Source organism: Trichomycterus rosablanca, chromosome 1 (assembly GCF_030014385.1).
Source record: "Trichomycterus rosablanca isolate fTriRos1 chromosome 1, fTriRos1.hap1, whole genome shotgun sequence".
Taxonomy (NCBI): domain Eukaryota; kingdom Metazoa; phylum Chordata; class Actinopteri; order Siluriformes; family Trichomycteridae; genus Trichomycterus; species Trichomycterus rosablanca.
In genome coordinates, this window is record NC_085988.1 from 21147171 (window position 1) to 21173739 (window position 26569).

The 26569-nt window shown below is 38.3% G+C and overlaps 1 protein-coding gene across 1 annotated transcript; it reads right to left on the minus strand.

Annotated features, from left to right (window-relative positions):
- Positions 1–2626: 2626 nt before the first annotated feature.
- On the minus strand, positions 2627–26569 carry kif3a (kinesin family member 3A). Its single transcript, XM_062990105.1, has 17 exons — positions 26408–26569; positions 23242–23524; positions 22336–22480; positions 20478–20562; positions 20043–20148; positions 18578–18717; positions 18295–18492; positions 17001–17175; positions 16408–16506; positions 12633–12789; positions 11186–11366; positions 10878–10988; positions 10396–10521; positions 7360–7413; positions 7201–7269; positions 6983–7110; positions 2627–3276 (listed from the first exon to the last, which is right to left on the minus strand). The coding sequence occupies exons 1-17, from the start codon at positions 26411–26413 to the stop codon at positions 3228–3230; spliced, it is 2112 nt and encodes a 703-aa protein (XP_062846175.1). The 5' UTR covers positions 26414–26569; the 3' UTR covers positions 2627–3227.

The window sequence follows — 26569 nt, forward strand, 5'->3', positions numbered from 1 at the left end:
AGAAAGGACCTGGACCGCCCCACCTGGGGATGAAACCCAGGACCTTCTTGCTGTGAGGCGACAGTGCTACGTACTTAGCCAAGGTGCCGCCCAATTTAAGTGTATGCATGTCTTAAATGGGCAGTCGTTATTATACAGTGTTCTACTTGCATTAACCTCTGAAGATGTGACTGCATGACAATACTGTTTCTCTAATGCTTCCTAATTCATGTCTCCTTAGCACCTCACTGCCTGCAGCGAATCTAAGAAAGTCAAAGTTCCACACATAGTTCCACTTTCTCAACTTCTGGATGGAATAAAGAAATGTGCCCAGAAGGAGTTCGCAAAGCCCCGCTGATTTGATTTTCCACTACCCTTCAAGATTAACTATAATTTTCTCTACCTGATATGCATAGTAGCATTGTATTAGTGTTTATTTATTAAAGATGCTTTTATTTATTGATAATTTATTGACATATTTATTAATAAAATATTTATAAAGAAAATGTAACGTGTTTTTATTTACAAAGCAATGTGTGGCGCCACAATAAAAAAATGGTTTACCTACCATTTTTGTTCCTTGATCAGCCAACACTAGTTAAAAGTGCACCATGACTTACTATATACAGTATCTGGAAATGCTTAGAACAGGGTTTGATTTTAAAGAGCGCTCCATTTAAACACAAATGGTAGACTTAATAGGAGCAAATCGGTCTAGATAGTAGCTTACTGGGAAAACTAATACCACTTTTCATGTGAAATAGCATTACAAATTTATCAAATCTGGATAAATCAGAATACATATTTCCAAAGCATAAGTTTACTACATTGACTAGAATGTACGAGGGATCTTCAAAAAGTTTCTGCACGTTTATATTTTGGTTGGAAACGGTGAGGGTGGGAGGAGTACTTATTGGTCATGTCTGAGAGACTGAGAGAGAGCTTGTAGTCCAGATTTAGCTCCATCTGATTTCTACCTTTTTGAACGCTCAAAGAAGCTTTAAGGGGAAGAAGATTTTCATTTGATGATGATGTGGAAGCAGCGGTGCATCAGTGGCTACACGCTCAACCAAAACCATTTTTTGCTGATGGCATTAAAAAGTTGGTACAATGCTAGAAAAAATGCATCAGAAGATGACCATAATGTGATATCATTTGTTTATGAAATCTGTAATAGTTAAAAAATTTATAATTTATAATGTAGTGATTTGTGCTTCTATATAAAGATAATGAAAACGTTTTGTAAATATAGATGTAAGTAAAGGGTTAATTAATATGTTGAATTAAAGAAACAATCAGTTAGAAAATATTTACCATCCATGCATGTGTGCTGATTTGACAGGGCACCAGATTACACAAATCTGATCTTTTAAAAAGTTGGGACAGTATGTGAAATGCTACTAAAAACAGCATCGTCTATGAGGTGTATTGCATATAAACAGTACAAAAATATAAGTACCATTGATTTTATAAATGTTGTTAAGCAAATATATGTTTATTCAGACTTTTATGCCTGCAATAAGTTAGGCATGTTTACCACTGTTACATTACCGTTCCCATTATTTACACTTTCATGATTGTTTAGACACTAATTGTTGCAGTTTTGCAAGTGGAATTTTGACAGCTGCTAAATATGGTGACCAATGTCTGATTCTCCTCTAATGCACAATACAGTTTTAAAGAGAGATCTGGACTGCTTGTTACATGTTGTTGTAGCATGTACAAAATGAGGTCTTTCCAGGAAAAGATGTTACCTTGATGTCTCTCTAAAATTGCAATATACACCTCTGTCTTAATGGCACCTTTAATCATACGCAAGTCACCCATACCCTCAGAAATCATGCCAGTTGTTGGCTTTTGAATATTTCACTGCTCAGTCAATGTCCATTTGTCCAAAAAACAAACTGAAACATGGACTCAAATGATCAAAGCACGTCTCCACTGTCTGTTGGTCCATGTGAGATGAGAACCAGAAAACTCCATGGTGTGGTGTTTCAGCAAAGAACTGATGCAGGGCTCTTTCTTTGTGTAAAAGTTTCATTTCTTAATGCAGGCATAGACTGTGTTAATTGACAACAGTTTTCTGAAGTATATTAATCACGGTAGAATCACAGTTCTTACACTGTGCAGAGAGATCATGAAGGATATGAACTGAGATTTCACTGATTTCCTTGAAACTTTTTACAGTATGTATTAGGTTTGACAGTAAAAGACCCAAATTATTTGCAATACTGCATTAACACTTCTCTGTGCCAATATAAACATAGACTTTAGACTAGTTAGTAAGTTTCTAAGCATTTAATGTCATTTTGGGCTTTTTTATGACCCACTGTTTCACTGTTGGAATTTTTCTTCTTGAATTGGCAACCTCGGCTGGCGCCCAAGACCACTGCTAGCCAATGAGGGACTAAATTAAGCTCATTAAATCAACGGTGTGCTAAATGGAGTGTGTATACAACGGCCAGGTATTTAAAAACTGTTGAACTATGCTTTTTATTTCTTTGTTGTCTTTTTCTTTCAGATGCCCCTGTTAGAAGTCACCACAGCGGATCATTCGTCTCCATTTTAACATGTCTTGAACATGTTTTTCTTTTACCCCCTCTTTAGTTATACTTAAGATTAAGCAATTAAACATGCAAATATGAAATAACCTTTAAATAATTTATTAAATTAGGGGTTATACATATAACAGCAGAGTATTGTAAACATTTTGAAATTAAATAAAGTTGACTACAGTGCATTTGTGTGTACTACTGATAAATGATGCTACAATGAATGAAACCGCATGCAGACATTCTCAAACGTTCCCACCAAACGAGGTCAGGAACACACAATACATACAGCATATACATCAAATAAAGACCTAAACACAACTGCAGACGTCAAGCTTCAAGCAAGTGATTCATATCTAAAGTAGGTTGTTCAAGACAAGCTAATCAGTGAGGGCATCAGGGGGAGTACTGACATGTAACAGAAGCTTAAAACCCCCAAGTAACACTTTTACTCCTCTATGATTAAACAGGAAATATGTCATTTGCTGAATGAGCGGTTTGAATAAATCAGTGTTTAACAACAGTAAAGAACAGGGTGACATTATTCCGACATATGTACATTGAATACTTGTATCTTTACCACAGATTTAATATACTTACATCTAAATGTTTGTGCCTTTAGTCAACTAATATCAATATCATTCTTTCATTCAAAAGTTGACTGGCCTGATTCCTGCAGTGAGGGATCACAGGTGCTCACTGCATAAAAGACTCGCTCCCCACCTCTGGCTTGGACGAACGCTTCCTGTAAACAATGAGCAAATGTTTTTAGTACATCTTAAGCGTATAATAAGAACTCCAGTTTCATATTTTTTCATAAAAAATCATGATACATTTTTTAATGCATTTTCTCCCCTTTATCTCCCGATCTTTAACGTGTCAAATTTCTACCCAATTGCATTATGCTTCCTCTCTACTGGTGCTGACCCCCGCCCCAATTGATTAGAGTGAACTGACACACGCCCACTCCGACACGTGTGCAGTAACCGACTGCATCTTTTCACCTGCACAAGGTGAGTTCACATGCGGATCATCTTTGTGTATGGAGAGCCACACCCTCATTATTCCTCAACTCTGTGCAGACACCATCAATCAGCCAGCAGTTATGATGTCCATATACAGCTCCCTCCCTGTATGAACAACAAGCCAATCATTGTTCATATAGCCTCCCAGCCCAGCCGGATGGCCGAGCTGAGTTTCGACCCGACGAGTTCAAAATGTTAGCTCTGGTGTGCTAGCGTGTTTTACCGCTGCGCCACCTGAGTGGCATAAAACGTGAAATGTTGACTGTTTTATATTTGTAATCTTCTCAGTTAATGGGAAAGCACATACATAAGTTGTAACATTTATTTGACAAAGTAACCTGCTCAACTCCACATGTAAACATCTTAAAATAGACTAAGCGATTTAACAAACTGTAACAGTAATCCTGTGCTTTCACTTTCTATAAATATACTTCAGTCAAGTTATAGTTGCAGTAATTTTACTTAATACTTACAGGGGTTGGACAAAATAACTGAAACACCTGGTTTTAGACCACAATAATTTATTAGTATGGTGTAGGGCCTCGTTTTGCGGCCAATACAGCGTCAATTCGTCTTGGAAATGACATATACAAGTCCTGCACAGTGGTCAGAGGGATTTTAAGCCATTCTTCTTGCAGGATAGTGGCCAGGTCACTACGTGATGCTGGTGGAGGAAAACGTTTCCTGACTCGCTTCTCCAAAACACCCCAAAGTGGCTCAATAATATTTAGATCTGGTGACTGTGCAGGCCATGGGAGATGTTCAACTTCACTTTCATGTTCATCAAACCAATCTTTCACCAGTCTTGCTGTGTGTATTGGTGCATTGTCATCCTGATACACGGCACCGCCATTGGATGCACATGGTCCTCCAGAATGGTTCGGTAGTCCTTGGCAGTGACGCGCCCATCTAGCACAAGTATTGGGCCAAGGGAATGCCATGATATGGCAGCCCAAACCATCACTGATCCACCCCCATGCTTCACTCTGGGCATGCAACAGTCTGGGTGGTATGCTTCTTTGGGGCTTCTCCACACCGTAACTCTCTCGGATGTGGGGAAAACAGTAAAGGTGGACTCATCAGAGAACAATACATGTTTCACATTGTCCACAGCCCAAGATTTGCGCTCCTTGCACCATTGAAACCGACGTTTGGCATTGGCACGAGTGACCAAAGGTTTGGCTATAGCAGCCCGGCCGTGTATATTGACCCTGTGGAGCTCCCGACGGACAGTTCTGGTGGAAACAGGAGAGTTGAGGTGCACATTTAATTCTGCCGTGATTTGGGCAGCCGTGGTTTTATGTTTTTTGGATACAATCCGGGTTAGCACCCGAACATCCCTTTCAGACAGCTTCCTCTTGCGTCCACAGTTAATCCTGTTGGATGTGGTTTGTCCTTCTTGGTGGTATGCTGACATTACCCTGGATACCGTGGCTCTTGATACATCACAAAGACTTGCTGTCTTGGTCACAGATGCGCCAGCAAGACGTGCACCAACAATTTGTCCTCTTTTGAACTCTGGTATGTCACCCATAATGTTGTGTGCATTGCAATATTTTGAGCAAAACTGTGCTCTTACCCTTCTAATTGAACCTTCACACTCTGCTCTTACTGGTGCAATGTGCAATTAATGAAGATTGGCCACCAGACTGGTTCAATTTAGCCATGAAACCTACCACACTAAAATGACAGGTGTTTCAGTTATTTTGTCCAACCCCTGTAAGTAATAATAATAATAATAATACATGTTTACATTCAATCTACTAACCTAATACTCTTACACATGACGTTCACAAAGAATCATAAAAACAATGAACAAAAATAGCACAGAGAGACAGTTAATTAGCATTGCAACATATTTGATGATTACAAAGATAAGCAAGAGAAGAGGTGATGCAAGCAGAGCAGTAAATTACATCTATTGTGGTTTCATGTCTAGGACAATTTGTAAACTTGGGATAACAGGCATGTTTTGAGGTGGTAGTTAAATAAAGAAAAAGTGATCTTCTGCTAGATAAGAGATTGTAATCAGATGGTAGATTAAATGGGTAAATTATAAGCAAACCAGTAAAGTATGACTCAATAAGAAAGAACAGATATGATGGGGGTAAGGTTTTAAGTGCTTTGTACATAAGAAAAAGGGTAAAGAGGATGTAACACAAGACAGAACAAAGTGTTGTCTAAAAAGAGTGCTAGTAAGTAGTCAAGCAGCTGAGTTTTAATCCATCTGAAGCTTTTAAACAGATTATTAAATCCATATCTCAACAAATGAATTAAGTGACTAAACTGTTTTATAGCACAGTATCATTTCATCTTGTTAAAACAACAACACAATTACAGCTGAGTCTGTTCAGAACACAAGTAGACATTTGAGTTTAAATGAAAAAAAAAAAAACATGTAGTTCTCGTTATGCAAATCGTCTGCATATAAGGTTGGGGTATTCACCACCAGCTCAGACTGAAGAAGTTTGTATTCTTCTCCTGACTGATACCTTTCAACAATAAACATTAAAACCACCTCCTTGTTTCTACACTCATTGTCCATGTTATCAGCTCCACTGACCATATAGAAGCACTTTGTAGTTCTACAATTACTGACTGTAGTCCATCTGTTTCTCTGCATGCTTTGTTAGCCCCCTTTCATGCTGTTCTTTAATGGTCAGGACTCTCCCAGGACCACTACAGAGCAGGTATTATTTGGGTGGTGGGTCATTCTCAGCACTGCAGTGACACTGACATGGTGGTGGTGTGTTAGTGTGTGTTGTGCTGGTATGAGTGGATCAAACACAGCAGCACTGATGGAGTTTTGAAACACCTCACTGTCCCTGCTGGACTGAGCATAGTCCACCAACCAAAAATATCCAGCCAACAGTGCCCTGTGGGCAGCGTCCTGTGACCACTGATGAAGGTCTAGAAGATGACCAACTCAAACAACAGCAATAGATGAGCGATCGTCTCTGACTTTACATCTACAAGGTGGACCAACTAGGTAGGAGTGTCTAATAGAGTGGACAGTGAGTGGACACGGCATTTAAAAACTCCAGCAGCGCTGCTGTGTCTGATCCACTCATACCAGCACAACACACACTAACACACCACCACCATGTCAGTGTCACTGCAGTGCTGAGAATAATCCACCACCCAAATAATACCTGCTTTGTGGTGGTCCTGTGGGGGTCCTGACCATTGAAGAACAGGGTGAAAGCAGGTTAAAAAATATGCAGAGAAACAGATGGACTACAGTCAGTAATTGTAGAACTTCAAAGTGCTTCTATGTGGTAAGTGGAGCTGATAAAATAAACAGTGAGTGTAGAAACAAGGAGGTGGTTTTAATGTTATGGTTGATCAGTGTATATCATTATGTAGTTTTTTTTATTGTTGATTATAGATAAGTAGCACTGTATAAGCAGCATAGCAAAATCTTACCTGCGCCCAGTCTTGGGCCGTGCCTTGCCACCCTTTGAGGTCCTGGGCCTCTCTAGTTTCATCAGTGACTGGCGCATGCTCTCCTCTGTATATGCAAGATACACATGGGACAGATCCACCTCAAATGGCTAAAGAAAACACAAACATGGCATTAATGAAAACTAATTCATAGCAATGTTTTGTACAGAGTGCAGAATGAGTGCAGAAGCAACATTTACATCTTTTTCCTTCTTGTCTGGCACAGGGGTTTGTTTTCTCATGTTGTTGCCGGTGTAGGCCACACATTTCTGGGGAGGAAAGGAGTTTAACAGAATAAATTAATACTGTCTCAGGCCACACACCATAAAAGTATTTTTTAAAATAAGAAACACATTTACCAGCTGCCATTCCCCAATGTCTTCATTCCAGTGCACATAATTCTCGATCATTTCCTAGAGCACAACAATTGGAAAAATTCTACTTTAGCTTTAAAAAAGCTTTATAATTTAATTTAATATAGTAAATACCACTTAGTGGCATGTAAATGTGTTAGTCATGAAAAAAAAAAACCTATACAGAGTCAATATACTTTGTACACTTTCAACATCTGCAGCTAGTTATTTCCAAAGCAAATTACAATTGTGATGAATACAATCTAGTCAGCTGAGGGTTAAGGGACTTGCTGTACCTCCTGAGCAACCACTGCCTCTCTTTCAATAATTTCTAAATTCCTGAAATCTGCTGGTAAAGATAGCAAGACATCCTAATTCCTCATGAGTTACAGAAATATACTGTATATAAAGGCCCTTCCTAATTCACATCCGTGAAAATCGCGTTACAAACCGTGAAATGAGCCGGTTTCTGTGTAATATGCAATTTGCAAAATGTAAAGTTTGTGTTTAGTGATTTAACATTTTTCATTCAAGTAGAGTTCAAGTGCCTCACGTTTACTGGTTAATTTGCACTATGAGCCGGTCTTAGCAATCCTATGACAATTCAGTTAGCAATTGGTTAGTCAAAATGTCCAAGATATCGAGGTGCAGAGCAGCTAAAACATGAGAGTCGGGAAACTGAGTTTGGAAAACTCCCAACCAATTCTGTAGACAGGGGTACTGGGGGATGTCAAAACACAGATGAGAATTTTTATCTTCGAGTCTTGCTCGCACTGTCGCTGGATGTTCTAGGTTTACATTCAACTATTAAGGTAGGCTGTGCTGTGTATTATAGCTTCCATTTATTCCGTTATTTAATGACTGCTGTAAAATGTGGCGGTGGGCGGACAACCTTTACAGTGTAATCACAGTATTCAAATGTTTTATTACAAAAAATAAAACAATCAGAACGTCAAACATTGCTTATCCTATCTGATCTATAATAAATATTGTACGCAAAAGTGTAAATGCGTCTCTGGGAGCTGTTATATATATTTTTATTTCTGCGCAGTTCTTATCGGCTGTAATCCACCCATTCAGCTTTGCATCAGTAGAGGGAATTAATCAGTCATAATAAGAACTGTTTATTGTCAAAATTCAAATCTGAAAACACTTTTAGTATCGCGGAGAGAGCGAGTGAGACACACACACACAGTGAGAGAGAGAGAGAGAGAGAGAGAGAGAGAGCTGTAACCGAGCTACAGAGAGAACATGCAAAAAAACAAGCAGTGCTAGTAGTATAATGACAAATAATTGAGAAAAAAACTTGTTTAATTATGTTAAATCTAGGGATGTCCCGATCCGATCTCAAAGATCGGAATCGGGGCCGATCAAGGCTTTTTTTAACTGATCGGTATCGGCTTCACTAAAGCCGATCCTAAGCCGATCATGTCCGCTGTGTGGAAATACTTTAAATTGGAAAGTGAAACAAATCCAGCAGTGAAGTGTAATGTCTGTAATGCGAGCGTTTCACGAGGCGGTAGGAGCAGAGCTGCGTTCATTACTGTACAATTTTACTATTTATATGGTGGGTGAGTCAAGGATCACACCGGTTTAAAAAACAATAACTTTTACACTTTCACGTGTTACAAGACATCTCAGTATCAAGCACTCTGATTGGCGTAGTTATGTAACCGAGCGTCGTAGTGATGCACTTGCTTAATAAAGAAATAAATACACGATATATTCACAAATTGTCGGGAGCAGAACATTTACATTTTCAGCATTTAGCAGACGCCTTTATTCAAAGCGACTTACATTACAGTTACTTTATACAGTCTGAGCAATTGAGGGCCTTGCTCAAGGGCCCAACAGCAGCAACCTGGCAGTGGTGGGGCTTGAACCAGGGACCCTCTGATCACTGGTCCAGTACCTTAACCACTTGGCTACAGCTGGCCTCTTTATATAACACTTTATTAACTTCTTCTGTTACGGTACCGAATAGCAGACAGCTAGAGTCATCGCGTTAGCCAAGCACGCTATTCCATGCACTATGGAAGCCCCAAAGGGTCAAAACACACTTTATTTTGAGTGTTCTAGTTTTACTACTACAATGCTGCACTAAGTTTGTTTACTTTTATTTCGTAAAAATAAAAGAACATTAAGCAATAGCTTGGATGCAGGCAATTTTTTCCCTTCAGCACTGCAGAGCTATTCAGTAGTTAAACATATACACTGGATTAATTTGAATAACTGTAAAGTACTTCAAGTGTGCACTATGTGAACAGTATTATCTAGTTCTTATCTAGACAATATCTAGAAAATACAAGTATCGGTTTGAGACTCGGTATCGGATCGGGATCAAAATTAATGATCGGGATCGGGAACAAAAAAACGTGATCGGGACATCCCTAGTTAAATCTGATTCTTTCATGGCGCGTATGTTTTAAAGCAGAAACAAACACAGGCACATCTCTGCACAAGAGAGGATTGTTCTGAAACTTAATGCAATGCAACCACAGCATGTCTCTTCTCTGTAGTTTTTTTTTCCCTTTTGAAATAAATCTTTTTTTCTCATGTAACTGTTTGAATTAGGCCTACATTTAAGGCAAGGTAGCAAAATTTGCCTGATTGTTTATCACTGATATTAATATCGGGGCTGTCTTATAGTTTACCCAGTAGCGCCTCTCGAAGAACGAAGAGGCATTTTTTTGAACGGCTCTTTAAAAGGAGCCGAGCCAAAAGATCCAGCTCCCTTCAAGGAGCCATAATTCCCATCACTACAACCATTCATGAGCTCCAACCGCCTACCCCTCCCACCCCTCCCTTACTGTGGATGCGCGAATGTCTTAAAGTCTCAGTTTTCAAGGTAGACCTGTCACCATTTTGAAAATACCGTCAACATTTTTAAATACCGCGGCATACCGCAATACCGTCATACCGCCCAACCCTAGTAGTAGGTAAACTCATGAACACTGAAGGTGGACAGTCAAACTTGCATTAAAGATTTGGAGCTTAACAATATTTTTCCCCTGACAGTATCTCACTCTCACACACACTTACCTGGTATTCCTGAGGGATAAAATTGTCGATGATAAGCATCTGCAGGCGGAGTTCTCTGCTGAGCTGGCGGATGTTCTCCAGCAAACCCTCAATCTCCCTATGGTGTTCCTGTTGCAAATCTGCCATCTAGAGAAAGAACGAACACCTTTAAATCTGTAGCTACGACAGAAATGTGATGCAAAACTATTTTATTATTTGATTGTTTTTTATTTATTTATATATTTAAACTGAATGGGCACAACATAGCAACTTTGTTCTGTGATCTGTGAAGAGTTTTCTCCGCCCTAACATACCACCTCTTAAAACAATGAGAATGGGGAAATGGCTGCTCTTAATTGCCCTGAGGAGCACGTGTTACCCTGTGATAGACAAGGTGTATTTTGAATAAAATTAAAATCAGAACTTTGGTACTGGCATCGGGATTAAAACTGTAATATAAGATCAGGACATTTAACCTTATCCAACACACTTTTTACACATACCTCCGACTTTGCTGCCATCAACATAGTCCAGACTTTCTTCAATTTCTTGGTCTTTCCCTGAGCTTCCTCCTGCAAACTTGTGTATTTCTCTTCGATGTCCAAGCGCTCTTGCTATATTAAAAGACAAATAAATATATGTAAAGACAGACGGAAAAATAGAATCTAACCTTTATAAATAGTTTGTTTTTAACAAAATCCACATAATTAAATTAAGTCTTATACGAATACATAATATACAAGCTGCCATGATTTTAGCTAGATATTATGTAGTAAAGTATTCAAAACAAGCCCAAATTACGAAATGCTACCTCTTTCTCTTCAAGTTCTTTGCGGAGCTGCTCAGCTCTTTTCCGTCTCTCCTCTAGTTCATTGTTAGATTCTTCTAAAAGCTTTTCTTGCTCTTCTGCTTTGGCTAACAGATCAACTCCTCCGACAATAACCTTCTTTTCCAGAGCTGATAACTTCTCAAGTAACAGGTGATGTTCCTGCCTGAAAGATAAATGAGATAGAAATAGATAAGATTTAATAAAACTGATGCATAATTGACATGTCCTGGGAGCAAAACGTCTGAGAACACTAATAAAAATTCTGCATTTTCTCAAATTTAATACAATGTTTTTTGTAACAAGTCATATAGTCAGCATTGGAGCTCTGCACCAACTGACACTAAGAATTAGGACATGGAGAATACCGACAACACAAATCTACACATTTTATTTATTTATTTGGGTTTTTTTTACACCATGTTAAACACGTGTGTCATTTAATGGCAGAACTGGATATTATATATCTGTCTTTTTTTATCTTGTCTTTATCCTTTGGTCCATTTTATATTTTTATGGCTGCACGGTAGGTTAATACTGTTCTTGTGTTGATTTCTTTTATGGTTTCAGGCATGTGCACTTGTTGTCTTTCCTTTGTGTATTTAGGGCATTCTGTCAAAATGTGTTTGGCAGGTTTCACATGTTGGTGGGTTTTCTCCTTTTACCAGGTATTGGTGGGTTACTCTGGTGTGGCCAATTCTGCATCTTGTGTATATGGCTTGGTCTGTGCGTCGTCCCTGGTGAATTCTTGGTTTAGCATTGATGTTTGGATGTATTTCTCAGAGTTTGTTGATGGTCTGAGTGTTCCATTCATTTTGCCATTTTTCCTTGATGTAGGAGTGTATTAGTGGTTTTAAGTCTGTTGATGGGATTTTGATGTTTGCCGTATTTTGGTTTGTTTTTTCTCTAGCTAGCTGATCTGCTTTTTCGTTCCCTTCTATTCCACTGTGTCCTGGTATCCAGCATAGCTTTATGTCATATTCCAGTTCTGTTAGCTTGTTGATTGTTCTTTGTACATTGTTAATTATAGGGTGGTCTGATGTGCATGATTCCAGGGCTTTAAGGCATGATTATGAGTCTGTGCATATTAGGATTTTGTGTTTTTGTTTTGCATATTTTAGTGCCATAAGTATGGCATGGGCTTCTGCACTGTAGATGGAGCTGGGTTGGGGTAATTTTACTCTGTCCAAATCCTATACATAAACACAAAACACAAACTGTTCTACAGCCTACTAACACAGTTATTGTAAGGATGTCTGTCAAGCTAAACTTAAAGCTTTAACATCAGTAAATTATTAAAAATGGAAATAACCACTAGGGTAACTAGGGTATAAAACATGGGCCAGGTTTTTTAAACTCACTTTTGTGACAAGGCAATTCCAAATAATCTGTATTAGCAAACTTAATTTCACTGATGTGAAATCTGACTTACTGTGCTTTGAGCAGGTCTTTCTCCCTCTTCTCCAGTTCTGCCCGTGCTTTGTTCCTCTCCTCTTCCTCCATGTCCAGCTTGGCCTCCAGGGCCTTTCGCTCCTCCTCAATCTTTGCCTGCATCTCTGCCATCTTGTCTGGGGACACCTTCTTCCTCCCTGCCATTAGTAAAACAGCATCATGTCAGAATGAAAACACTCACTACCAACAACACTTCGGACAATTGGTCTGTCTGAAAACCTAGTGATCTCTCTACATAGACAGCATTTTAAGTCATCCTACACACTCTTCCAAAAGGAAAGCTGTCTATATTCTAGGATGCCTTAAAATGCTGCCCACTGAGGTGCCTTAATTCTAAGCTATAATGTGACTGAAAAACAGGAAGCATCAGATGCATTCTTAGTGGTGAAGACAATCCCAGCATTCAGTGTGGCACAACTTTTCTCACAAAAAATACAAATATAGCAAACGTAAATGTAAATAAATTCCCATTCATTTTTAATTTGTATAATGGTGTACAAGTGTCATTTATTTGCAAATTTGTACTGGTCAGCTAGAATTTAACTGTTTCAGTACACAGAGGGAGATGCTAGCTATCAGGCTAGTGGGTTGTGCCACCTCAGCCCATTGGTTTGAATGGACAGCAAAAGCATCTCCAAAACTGCAGCTCTTGTGGGGTGTTCCTGGTCTGCAGTGGTCAGTATCTATCAAAAGTGGTCCAAGGAAGAAACAGTGGTAAACCAGCGACAGGGTCATGGGCAGCCAAGGGTTACTGATGCACGTGGGGAGCGAAGGCTGACCCGTGTGGTCCGATCCAACAGACGAGCTACTGTAGCTCAAATTGCTGAAGAAGTTAATGCTGGTTCTGATAGAAAGGTGTCAGAATACACAGTGCATCACAGTTTGTCATAATGTTATGCCTAATCGGTGTATTTCCGCCCATAGTGGCCTCTCTTCATTTTTGCATTGACTTTAAGATTGTTGTATGTTTATAAATCACTAAGTGGGCTAGCAACCAATCTTTCAGGCCTATTACAAACACACATTCCATGAAGATCACTTAGGTCTGCTGACCAGCTCCTCCTGACTGTCCCAAAATTGAGATTAAAACACAGGGAAGATACTTTACTTTTTCAGTTATATCACCCAACCTCTGGAATGAATTGCCCCTGTATGTTAGGCTGGCTCCTGCAGTGTCTGCTCTTAAATCCCGTCTCAAAACAATTTTTTTTTTATTTGGCTTTTGATTCAGTATGAAAGCTGTTCATCTTTTGTGTAAACTGCTTTCTGTGTTTTATTGCCAGTTGTATGGGTGTTGCTATGCTGATTGTACAGCACTTTTATGTTATCATGAATAAATTTACTACTGACTATAACATTTAAAAAATGGCTTAAAGTGGACAGGGGGGTAATCAGACAGGAGATCTGATCATTAAGTTTGTTTGAGTCAGCAGGAAAGGAAGTAACACACAAGTCAAAAGTCAAAGAGAGAGTGTGTGATGTTATGTGCCGAACATGATCAGTCAGATGCATTTGATTAGAGACAAACCAAATTTGAAAATCCGGTTTGAAAGCCTAGTAGTGACATATATTTAAAGCTTTGCTGTTAATGTTTTATCATTTTTCATTTATGTCCTTATCGATCTTATAGACTGACCAAAGAGTCTATTTCAAACTTTAACTTGATTATAATGACAGCTACAGGAATATAGCCTTACTTTACGCTCCCATGTCCAATTAATAAGCCATCATCCCTGTTTTACTGTCTCATCCTCAACGTTTGAGTTCAAAAGAAATTAACCTTGCAAGCTCAGTCTGCATGCAAACAGTTTTTGCTTTTTTGCCTCTTCTGAAATAAGAAATACACAACTGGCAAAATGCTGAATAGTAAGATAATATGTAATAATTGCTAATAACAATATTTAATAATATATATCATTTTAAATTAGTGAAATACACAGAGAAATATTGCTCATGAGAAATATTAATAAGGAACACTGATTGTGAACTGAGCGCAGAGTGTACCCTTGAAGTAAAGGATTAGTCAGCATTTTCCAATTTCCTTTGAAGTTTGTCAATGTGATGTAAAACAGCATTTAAATGTAGGCCTCTGCAAGTGTGTGGTCACACATTGCCCACACAAAACCACATTGTCTACAGATCCGGCCCGCCACGTCATTTTATGTGGGCCGCGAGAGCTTAAACGACTGTACGATTGTTGTGATGGTTCGAGTCGTTACAGAGACGCACTTATAATTTAATGGGACACCTGCGCCTTTAAACGGCAACCGTGACATCGTAGTCATGGCAACTAACTTTGCCCTTCGCTGAGAAGCCATGTGACTTTTACAGCAAAAGAACGTGGGTAGTAATGTAAACAATAATAATAAACATAAATAATTATCTTGCAGTATAATACAAAAGCATCGTCTGTAAGTAGTGGCGTTTATATTCTCAGTTGTTTGTAAATGTTTAGTGAGTATATCACAGCGTTTTAGTTACAAATTTACCGTAATTAAATACAATTGTTACCGTTACTATAGCAATTAGTATCTTTACACAAAATGCTAACTCGTTACCTCTATTTTACATTTGGTTAAATCTCATATTGTACCAGATGTAACACTTGATTACAGCTGTGTGCTTGTACTGTATTAAGTTCTTTATTGTTTTTATTGTTTGTATTTTTACTTCATTCTGGTGCACACAGTGTATCACATAGCTGGGAAGCAAATAAAACCGACTGTATTCTGAAGAGAGCTGTCTGTCTGTCTGTCTGTCTGTCTAGCTGATAAAGGGGGATAAACTATTAGTGAGGGCAGAACAATTGTCTTAAAATACACTGTAGAATCCTACATTAACTGCATCTCTCAAAATGCAGGCTGATTTTGTGACCTGCAAAGTGACACATCCCACCAGTAGATGATGTTAAGAAATATTTACACATAATCCCAAAATGTACAAGAAGATAAGTAAGAAAATTAAGCAGAAGGAGGAAATTTAATGAAAATGAAAACAAGTTTGTGCCTCAGGAAGAGAAACTGGAGTGTCTGTGTTATGAGGCCGTGTCTGTGGTAAAGGAGGACAATATAAATGCAGAATTCAGCCTCCAAGAAAAACAACAGACTGCAATCACAGCAGGATACGTTACAATCGGCCCTTTGAGGGCCACAATGATGCTAATGTGGCCCTCGGTGAAAATGAGTTTGACACCCCTGGTCTACATGGTTTTTACTCTTATCATAACTAAAACAAAATCCACTTCCATATTTCAGACTGCCTTTGGGATGTTTCAGAAGGGTTTAAGATCATTCTAAAACTTTGATCAGGAGGCCAGTGTTACACATTTATAACAATTTAAAACTAATCTGCAAAAATACTTGCAGCAGACAAACTGTCACTTTGATGCCCCTTTTTGCACTTTTTGCACGCGAGTTCATATGTGGATCAGCTTTGTGTATGAAGAGACACATTCTGATCACACATTATCCCTCGTCTCTTAAAGGCGCCATCAATCAGCAGCAGAGGTCGTAATTTTTACTGCTGCACAACCTGAGCGCCTGAATTTAATGCCCTTTTAGGTAAAAAAAAAAAACACAGTAGGGAGCTCTAATTAATTCTCTTAATGACCATGATGAATAGATACGATCTTGAGGAGTGGGATTTGTGATTCTTATTATAACCCCTTTATGTTTCTTTCAAATTATTCAGTCAAAGAATGAGAGTATGCTTTAAGGTTTCCAGCTATAAAAAGAAATAAAGAGCAAGCCTCTAACCTCGCCGTCTCCTGCGTCTTCCTCCACCATCTCCAGCTTCATCCTCCCCTTCATCCATATCTTCAGATCCACTTCCCTCTGATCCTGAGATCTCCTCTCCTGCACACAAGCAACAAACACATGTAACCATTCAATCGTTGCATTTACTCTATATGAGCGGAAATATGCCACTAGCATATATCAAATCAAATGTGACAACAGATGTGTACAAAGCAAGGTCCATAAAGACATGGTTTGATGAGTTTGGTTTAAAGAAACTCCACTGGTCCCTTGACCTTAACAGACATGGATGGGATTTGTGGAATCTCTATATTATGATAGTCATAGACCACATGTTCAACCACTTGTTATTAAATAAACTGTGAGAGCATTATAAAAACACACTGAAAACCTTGCTGATTTTAGATGTAATTTTACTAGGAAACATAATTTTTGGCTGGCTCCACAGTGTACTGTACACTGTTTAGGCTAGTCTGGTACACCTGACCAACACACCCGATTTAAACATTTAAATTGATATATTTTCATTTAAAAGTATTTAACAATGCAAACTATTTCAAACTAAAAAAAAGACTTCCGAATATATTGAATACCTTCTTCCAATTTTTTCTTGAGCTCCTCAATCTCCTTCTGAAACTGGCGTAAAAGGGCATCTTTAGGGTCCTCGTTGATTCTAGCTTTATTCTTGATGTTCTTTGCACGGTTAGCATAGCGCAAGGTGCTAATTGTCTCATCATAATTGTAGTCTGCTGGTCCAATGTTTGCACACTAAGAAAGAAACAACAATTAAGACTGAGCTGTAATAAAAAACAAACTTTTTGTCCTATTTCATTTTTTTCTTTTTAATCAACCACATAATGGTCAGAAATGGAAACTGGACCCACTGTGAGCACTGGGTGCAAGGAGCACCAATGTTTGTGTTTAGCCCTGCTCCCACATATGACACATGACAAGACCAAACACAGGTTGTGTTTTACATCATCACTATGTTGGGGCATACTTTGTTCTATGAGGGTTTCAAATTTAGATAATTTGCTTTCTACCACAAATATAGTTTATCAGTCAGATCATAGTGCCCTACACCTACAACTGGTAGTGTGTCTGGCCCAACATAATTTTTAAAGTAACATTTTCTGCATGGATAATCTGTTTAAATAGTTACTAGTGTGAAGTGGAACTATGTTGTACATGTAATGCCCAGAATTACTTTACAGTGGTCAGTGCCCATCTGCACTATACATTATTAACCTACACCAATTTTACATTAATTATATAACATTAGATTTAAAAAAGCTGCCCATTGTTATGTATTGTTTGTTCATCATCACTTAAATGAGAATCAACGTGCATTTAGTCTTGTGATGTAAGTAAAAAGTAAAAAGATGTAAAGAAAGATAAAGTACCAGAGGACTGAATGTATTGCTCTTTAAAGGAGCAGTGCTTCACACTCATACATGATTATTTCAAAAGGCTGAAGCAAGAGCTATAGCAGAGAACATGCTAAAGTTTACTTCAATTTCCTCCAAACTGAATACAAATCAGTCAATAAAATGTAATTACTTGGTTCGCAGTTGAGAGACTGAACTGCATAAAAATTTATTAAATGATCTGTGTGATGGAAATTTCATTTCATTCCAACAACCACGTCAGGGTCACGGCAAGTCCAGTTTCACTGGTTAATACTTGGTGCAAGACAGGAATTACCCCCCCCCCCCCCCCCCCCCCCCCCCCCCAAGACATAGCCAATCATGTTTGAGTAGGTGTCTGGCAGCTGATGACAGTGGTGGTGGGCTAGCATAATGCAAACCAAATAGGTATGTGCCTGTTATCAAGACATGACTGATAACGTTTGTGTGTGTGTGTGTGTGTGTGTGTGTGTGTGTATACCATCATGGTTTTGGAATTTCCTCCCAGAGAGTCCTGCAGTAAACGCGTCAATTTGGAGTTCCTATAGGGCACGTGGGTGCTCTTGCCATCCACTAAAGCAGAGATTACGTTTCCCAGTGTGGAGAGGGACAGGTTGATCTTTGTGGCCTCTTTAAGACGCTGCCCAGTGGCTCCTGTTTTACCCTGCCTTTCAGATCCCTGTAAAGCAAAGAAAATACATAAGAGCATCTGCATTTCAATAAAGACATCAACATCATAATGGCCTTTGGCTACATCTTCTCACCGCAAGATCCACCAAGTGCAGTTTGCCCATGCGCACATGCTGGTTACCATCAATGCCCTTCTCACTGCATTCAATGGTAATAGTGAAGATAGCATGAGAGCGGGAACTGTGCTCATTCATATTAGTGGCACCAACAGAGCCTGTAGAAACAAGAACCAAGCCTGTTAGTGCACATTACAGCAGGCTACTAAATTTAAAGTCATCAGCCTTCATCTAATTAAAAAACATATAGCTATGTGAATCCGGTGTTTTATTATTATTATTATTATTATTAAGTGCTGTCATATCTATTCTGTCTCGTGGCATCCATACAGATATGGACCATATGGTTTCTCCAGAACATCCTGTCTCCTCTTTGGCTTTTTAAACCACTTAATGGCTTTGTTCCACTTTTTCATTTTCTTGCTGCCTGTCCTTTTCCTCTTTTACCTTCAACACGTCCAACCGTAAGTGTATGTTTCAATAAATTGGATCTTCTCAAAATGTGTCCAAAATAAAAGAGCTTCAGTTTGGTTATCTGGGCTTCAAGTGAGTGGTTAAGTTTGATTTGATCAAGGATCCATCTGTTTGGCTTTGCCACCCCAGATATTCTGAAAGTCTTCGCCAAAACCAAAATGCAAAGGCACTGATATTCTTCATGTTTTTTTTTTTTATTGTCCAGCTTTTATATCTCACCTCTTTTGTTTGGAGAGACAGATCTTACATCTGAGTATATTTTTCAGTTCCTTCATTCTTGTTCTGCCAGTGCCAGTCTGTGTTGTATTTCTTGACTGCTGGACCCCTTCTGCTAGTTATAACTGATTCAAGTAGCCAAAAGCTGTCCATCACTTTGACATCTTCTCCATCAACCATAAACTTGGTGATTCTTACTGTTGTCATGATTTTAGCCTTCTTTATATTAAGCTAAAGTGCTTTCAAGGTCCTTCAAGTCCTTTTTGGCAAAATAAAATATTGTGCTTGGATTAGAGATATCACAGTATCACAATTCCAGTAACGTTTTACCTAACGTGGTACCAAAATCAAAAGTGCCATTAAATATTAATCATGAAACATGAATCAATGCATTACATTAGTAAATCTATATTAACTGTGTAAAAATAGCCACTGTCATATAGGCAGTGCTTTGGGTATTTTCTAAGTATTTCCAGACAAGGTTTGTAACCAAATTCTGTGGTCACTTGATCTTTATTAAGATTAGAACTTAATTCAGCCACTAGGAGGCCATTGGAAGGATGAGCTACTAAGTAGCATAAAATTAAAAAGCTGTAAATAAATAAAAAAAAAAAATGTATGTTTATAGGGTTAGTGTAGCCACTTTAGTAATTGTTTACAGTTGGCAATGCCAACCTAGCTGCGATGGGACTTGAACCAACAACCTTCTCATTAGCAGCCCAGTACCCTAATCTTGTACATTTTAAATCAAAGAAATGCTCTTTAATACATGCAAACAGAAATATATGCTTACGGTTTTTATGCCCAAGAGTCATTATTCTATCCATGTCATCTGCATTGTTCACAACATAACCAGACAGGTCTTTAATGTAGACTCCCACGTCTGGCCTCTCTTTCACCTGTTTTGGGGATTTACAAAACACATGCAAGGTTAGTAAACTTACAAATAACCTATGATTTATACACTGAGGAGGGAGGGGGACAGCTGATCTAATAGACTGATTGGTGTACTGTTTATCAATTTATCACTTCTATTTTTGCTAACTGAAACCATAGCTAATACAAATAACCAGTAAATCAGTTACTAGAAGTTCTCTTTATCTGAAGCAAAACTGTGGTTAGGCTGTTTGATTAGCATCACTTATAAGCTGATGAAACATGTTGGTCTAGAAAAAAAACACCATGCACTGCTGAACGTTTCAAAATATGTGAATTTTTTGTTTCTCACCTCCAATCTCTGCAACTGGTCCTTGCCTAACAGGTCCCGAACTTCTTCATTGTAAATCTCCAGGTATGAAACTCTAACTAAAAACCTGAAATAAAATAAAGCAGCACATTTAGTCAACATTTAATCTCCAGTTTATCTTTAAAAACATCAGAAACTTCTACAAAAACACACACACAGAGAGAGAGAGAGAGAGAGAGAGAGAGAGAGAGAGAGAGAGAGAGAGAGAGAGAACAGGCAAGCTCAAAATTATCTTAATGCTAGCCTGTACGTTCTACTTTCTTAATAAAGTGCTGGTAAAATCTTACCATCATAATATAACATTTTTATCAGTTTACTACATTTAGTTAGTGTGTTTGGACTTGGCAGCGGAAAAAAGAAAGAAACATGTAAAGCAGCTCATACAAGAAAGGACCTGAGATAAGCATTAGTGTAAAGCCTTTGAATGAGAACTGGGAGTGGATGTGAGCCAAGTGTGGAAATCACTGTGAATCTCAAGTGGTTGATATGGCATATAATGGCATGAATAATCATAATGCAAAATGTCAGACGATTTGAATCCGATTGAAAATCTTTGGTGGGTTTCAAAGAAGGCAGTTACAGCACGGAAGCCATCAAACATCACTGAGCTACAGGCTGTTGCACGTGAAGAATGGGCAAAGATTCCAATCGAGAGGTGTAAGAAGCTTGTTAGAACTTACCGAAAACGTTTGTTAGAAGTTATAAAAGCTAAAGGATGCTCCACAAAGTACTGAAGCTGGGGGTTGAATAATAGTGCACATCCACATGTGTTAAAAGATTTACATTTTTCATTTGGACTTCAAAGTTAAGTCAACTTCGGTTGTCAAAATAACTTGAATATGTATCAATAAATATTTTTAGTTTAATTAGGTTTTTTTTGTAATTTATTGTCATTATCTTTCATCCACATCACTATAATATCTTTTGAGGTGAGGGGGTTAAATATTTCTGAATGCAACTGTATATATTATCTGTGCCCAATGACAAAAGTACAGAAGGTAAAGATGTAAAAAGGTATTTTCTGTGTGGGTGAAAAAGACAGAGCCTGCTTCTCTGCATCTGTCAAGTGTATTTTGCCATAGTTATTGGATAACTTGTGCCCTGAATACATTTCCATATACATGACAAATCTGAAAGAGCACTGCAGGTACCCTTTATGGACATGCCGATGCATCAATAGGATCAATTTGGGTAATATTCTAAAATACAATATAACTGAAATGTAATGTTGGAAATGGATTATTAAAATGGAAATGTAATATTAGCACAACCTGGTGGGGCTTTTTGGTTCATTCAAATGGAAACAATATTATGACTCTATTTATTTCCCTATTGCACATTTTACATTTACATTTACAGCATTTAGCGGATGGTTTTATCCAAAGCTACCTAACAACGATGACCAAATACCAAATACAATTTAAGCAACTGAGGGTTAAGGGCCTTATTCAAGGGCCAAACAGGGGCAACTTGGCAGCATTAAAATTTGAACTGTTAACCTTCTGATTACTAGTCCAGTATCTTTAACACTAAGCAAATGCTGCCCACGATTGCACTCTGACCAATTGTTGCTCATATTCTGCTTACTAACTGCTTTCGACTGCCAGAATGATAAGACTTCCAAGCAGATTAAAAACTAATGACTGTCAGAAATAACCCGGCTTTAGGTGTTCTAAATGTATTATACATACCGACTTGAATCATGTTTTCTTGTGTACCCGGAAAACAGTCTAAACTGTCTAGCATGTAAATGCCTTAATTTGTATAAAGTGGTTGCATTAAATAATAAAATGAGCTTATACTGCCTGATCCAAAAGTAAGAAAATAATGTTGCGCTCACCTAGTGTCTCCCTCTGCTTTTGCAATGTGGCCGAAGATATGAGCAAATGAATTTGGGATGATTCCTCTGAGCTCAGGCACTGCTCTAACTCCTTCCATAGTGAAGGTCTTTCCAGTGCCTGTTTGACCATAGGCGAAAATGGTTCCTGTAATAATAAAATGCAAAGTACTTTGGTACTCCAGTTGTACTACACTGACATTTTTAACAAGAGTTAATATAGGTATTAAGTAAGCATTTGTAATTACAAATTAAAAATAAAAGGACAATGTCTAAATTGTTTTTTTGTCCCAGCATGTTTATATCCAATGACTTATCAATAATTTAAAAAATTAGGTGCATGGGATGATTTTTACTTGCTTAAAGATGACAGTGTCACCCATGTTCCAGCAGCTTCTAATTCATAGCATAGAGGTTTTGGTGGTTCTGTGATTACATTTGACATAACATCTGGATCAGCTTAAGGTGAAAGGTCTTCTTCCTTATTCTGGCCAAAAAAAACTACTGCTTTGTGTACTTTTTTTTAACCAGTTAGTCAAACCAATCCTTTTTATAAGTGCATAGGGAGACCACCACCTACATGCAATTACACTCACTAACAAAGTACCAAAGTTAAACAATATTATATACATTTCTACATCAGCAAAAATGCATTGAACATGAATTCCTTAGTTTTCTAATGTGGGGCTTATGTTTCTATTCATAGTGCCATTGGTGACAGTCCACTATCAGAAGGGTTTGATTTGTTTTGGTGCCTGTAGGTGCAAAAAATGTTTAATCAGGTTTGAAATGGATTTATGCATTTTTGTTCATGTTCAAACTTAAAAATTAAATAGAAAACACCATTTAATCAAGTGAATAAATTACACAAATGTTTGTGTTGTTTGAGATATTACACTGAAATATTACCATTGTATCCCTCTAAAACAGAATCAACAATAGGCCGAGCTGTTAAATTGTAGACATCTAGCTGCTTGCTGTCAGGGCAAAACACAGTGTCGAATGTGAAGGTCTTTGGTGGTTCATTGCCCGTCTCCTGTTTGTTCACTGTTATGGTTCCTCGTATTTCGTCCACATTGACTGACTGCTTGTATGCCATCATCTTTTCTTTTTGGTTGAGAGGTCGACATCGCACCACCACTTTAACATTATCGCTGACCTCAGGCTTTTCAGACTTATCAAGCTTGTTGCTCTGGAAAAGGAACAACAGGGCAGATTATACTACAGTTCAATTATATATGTCACACTTCAACTCATATTGACTTTCAGAGGGCCATATTGCCTGCATAGACTTAAGAACAGTAAGATATGCGTATCTTGTGCTGCTACCTTTCAGAGCAAAGCCAGATCAATCCGTAAATGTATTGATCGTTTCCATGTTATATATACAGTATATATATATATATCATCAGAGGAAAGTCAGAGGGTTATCAGCAAAGAGTGTATTTGATACATTTATATTGATTTATATGCTTTTATCTAGAGATGGGACGATCGGGGTTTTTGGCACCGATTCCGATCTCCGATCTCCTTTCAGGGACATCGGCCGATAGCCGATTGCGATCGGGGGGTGTTAGCAGTAAATAAAATAAATAAACTTAAAAAGAGCCTTACAGTGAAGATAAACCGGAGCAGCGCTCGCGTGTGTTTGTGCCTTTAGAAGAGACGCTTTGATCACTGTATCGCTATAAGTGATTCATTGATTCACGAGTCATTTTTCGCGAAGCGTAAGTTTCTCTTCTCAGTTATCTCTCCGTGTTTACTGTTATTAATTAAATGTCGTGGTTTTAAATAAACACCAGCTACTACAGAACATTTTGTGTGACTCTCTTACATTAAAAAGCTTCATTAAAAAGCTTAATTAAACTGCTATTACCACAGATCTGTAACCGAGTCAGACTCGTTCCGTCTAAGGAGCTAAAAGTTCAGCAGATGATCCTGAACTAACGAATTTGGTAATGAATAAACTTTTGCCTCTGATTGGCTCTGTAACGTCTTCTGTTCTCATCTACATCACAAGTAAGAACCGCTTACGATTTACCAAAGTGAACCAGGAGTTTATATAACGTGCTGATAGAATCGACTCAGATGTGACCGGGTTGAATTATCTTTTTAAAGTAAATATTACAATCAGCAAAATTACATCGTATGTATGATGCACAACGTTAATGATGTTATTTTAGGTCATGAAGAGCTTTCACTGTGGTTTCTGTACGATGGTTGATGAATGGTGATGTGATGGTTGGCGCATCGTAGCTCAAAGTCTGGATCAATCCACTGAGCTGTTAACTTAACATGGTCTTTATATATCACACGATCGGATCGGCTACTTTTAGGTAATATCGCTGATCGCCGATAGCATATTTTTATTAAAAATCGTCCGATACCGATTCATAGCCGATCGATCGTCCCATCTCTACTTTTATCCAAAGTCCAACATTGGCAGCTTAGGAGTGGCAGGGCTTGAATCAGAATCTCTAGTCCAGTATCTTAAGCACTAAGCTAAAGCAGCCGTAATCACAAAAAAACTATACATTTAAACTCACTCACAACAACTTCAATTATTTTAGCATGTTATACAATAGTATAAGTGTATGGGTATACCTTTATTTATTTAAGTTTACAAATAACCTTTCCAGTCCTAGACTGAATCATTAATAATGTGTGTGCAAATCTTTAACATGCTGTGTATGCCAAACAGACCAAAACATCCCATCTCAGGCGGGCGTTAGTAAGTAAGTACAAGTCAGCTTAAGTGCTTAGTAAAGAGGTGGGTTTTTAATTGTCTTTTGAAGACAGCAAGAGACTCAGATGTTTGGACAGACAAGGGAAGCACGTTCCACCATTCGGGTGCTAGTACAGAGAAAAGCCTTGATGCTTGTCTTCCTCAAGTTCTGGGTGGAGAATCAAGTCGAGCGAGACTAGTGGCTCAAAGGTTGCGTGGTACAGAGCGGGGTTTGATGGTAGCTTGGGGCTGGTCCATTTTTGGCTTTGTGTTTTAAACTAAATGCGAGCAGCTAAAGGAAGCCAGTGAGAAGAACGCAGAAGAGGGGTGATGTAGCAGTGTTTAGGTTGGTTAAAAACCAGACGAGAAGCTGCATTTTGAATGAGTTGCAAGGGTTTAATGGTGAACATAAGAGCACCTGCCAGGAGGGAGTTGCAGTAGTCCATCCGTGAGATTACAAGTAACTGGACAAGAATCTGAGTGGCTTACATACAGACATTTAGGCCGACACCTCGTGATGGATTGGCATCCTGTCTGGGGCGTATTACCGTATTGTGCCCAGTGATTCTGGAAAAGCCTGACCCACCGCCACCATGACCAGGATAAAAAAGCGGTGGTAAAACATTAACATTAAATGAATGTAAAGGGAAAAAGTACTTCCAACTGGCTACATTTACAAAATGTGATATGTGCCAAAAAGGCTGCTACTAGGTACTAAGTAGGGTGTCCAAACTTGCTCACACCACTCACTGACAGAAGCATTTGGAGTAAGATTTAACATGTATATTATTTAAAATGTTTGCTGCATATATACAAATATACAGTGTATGTGTAATTTGACCAGGGGGGTAATACTTTTAAATACAACTGTAAATCTGCAACAAATACGATAACAAGCTGCTAGCATCACAGACTGTCATTTTAACTATCTAAACATTGATATAATATGAATAGAATAAACTACTAAATATTGTAATTCTTTTGTAATAAAAGTAGCGTTCAAAGCTGCTTGACTAGCAGTGCGCTAAGCAGTGAGCTAGCTGTTACGGTTAGTTGTCTAGACAACCACTGGTATTTGTGCTAACTGGCTAATTGAAAACACTACCCTGCGTTATGCTTCTACAATTTAATAACATTGTAAATGCTCATTTAAAATATCAATAATATAATAAGAAAAACAAGAAGCACATAAAGTAAAGGGTGTCATTAAAAACAAACAAGTATATGCTAAGCGTTTTTTAGTCAAACGGGCAGCTAGCCTGCCTGCTAGCAGCTAACTGGCAACCGCATATCCAAGGGAGGAACCTCAGCATACAGAGACAAAAACAAACAAGTATAATTATTACTCACCGGCATTTTTATTCTTTTATAGGACGTCCTTAATATAAAAAGCACCAGTTAAGAAGCATGTGTACTGTATATAGTTATGTCTACACCGTTATTATGTGTCCATGTTCAGACGCCCATCCCAAACACTGGTACACCCTTTAGGATTCCCTCGCCGGGATGAAC

Bases quoted from the DNA above. Each gene is read 5' to 3' on its own strand.
- kif3a (XM_062990105.1), bottom strand. The intron at 7,414-10,395 runs GTAAGTGTGTGT...GTTGTGCTCTAG, and splicing joins TTATCCCTCAGGAATACCAG to GAAATGATCGAGAATTATGT. The intron at 7,270-7,359 runs GTAAATGTGTTT...TTTCCTCCCCAG, and splicing joins ACATTGGGGAATGGCAGCTG to AAATGTGTGGCCTACACCGG.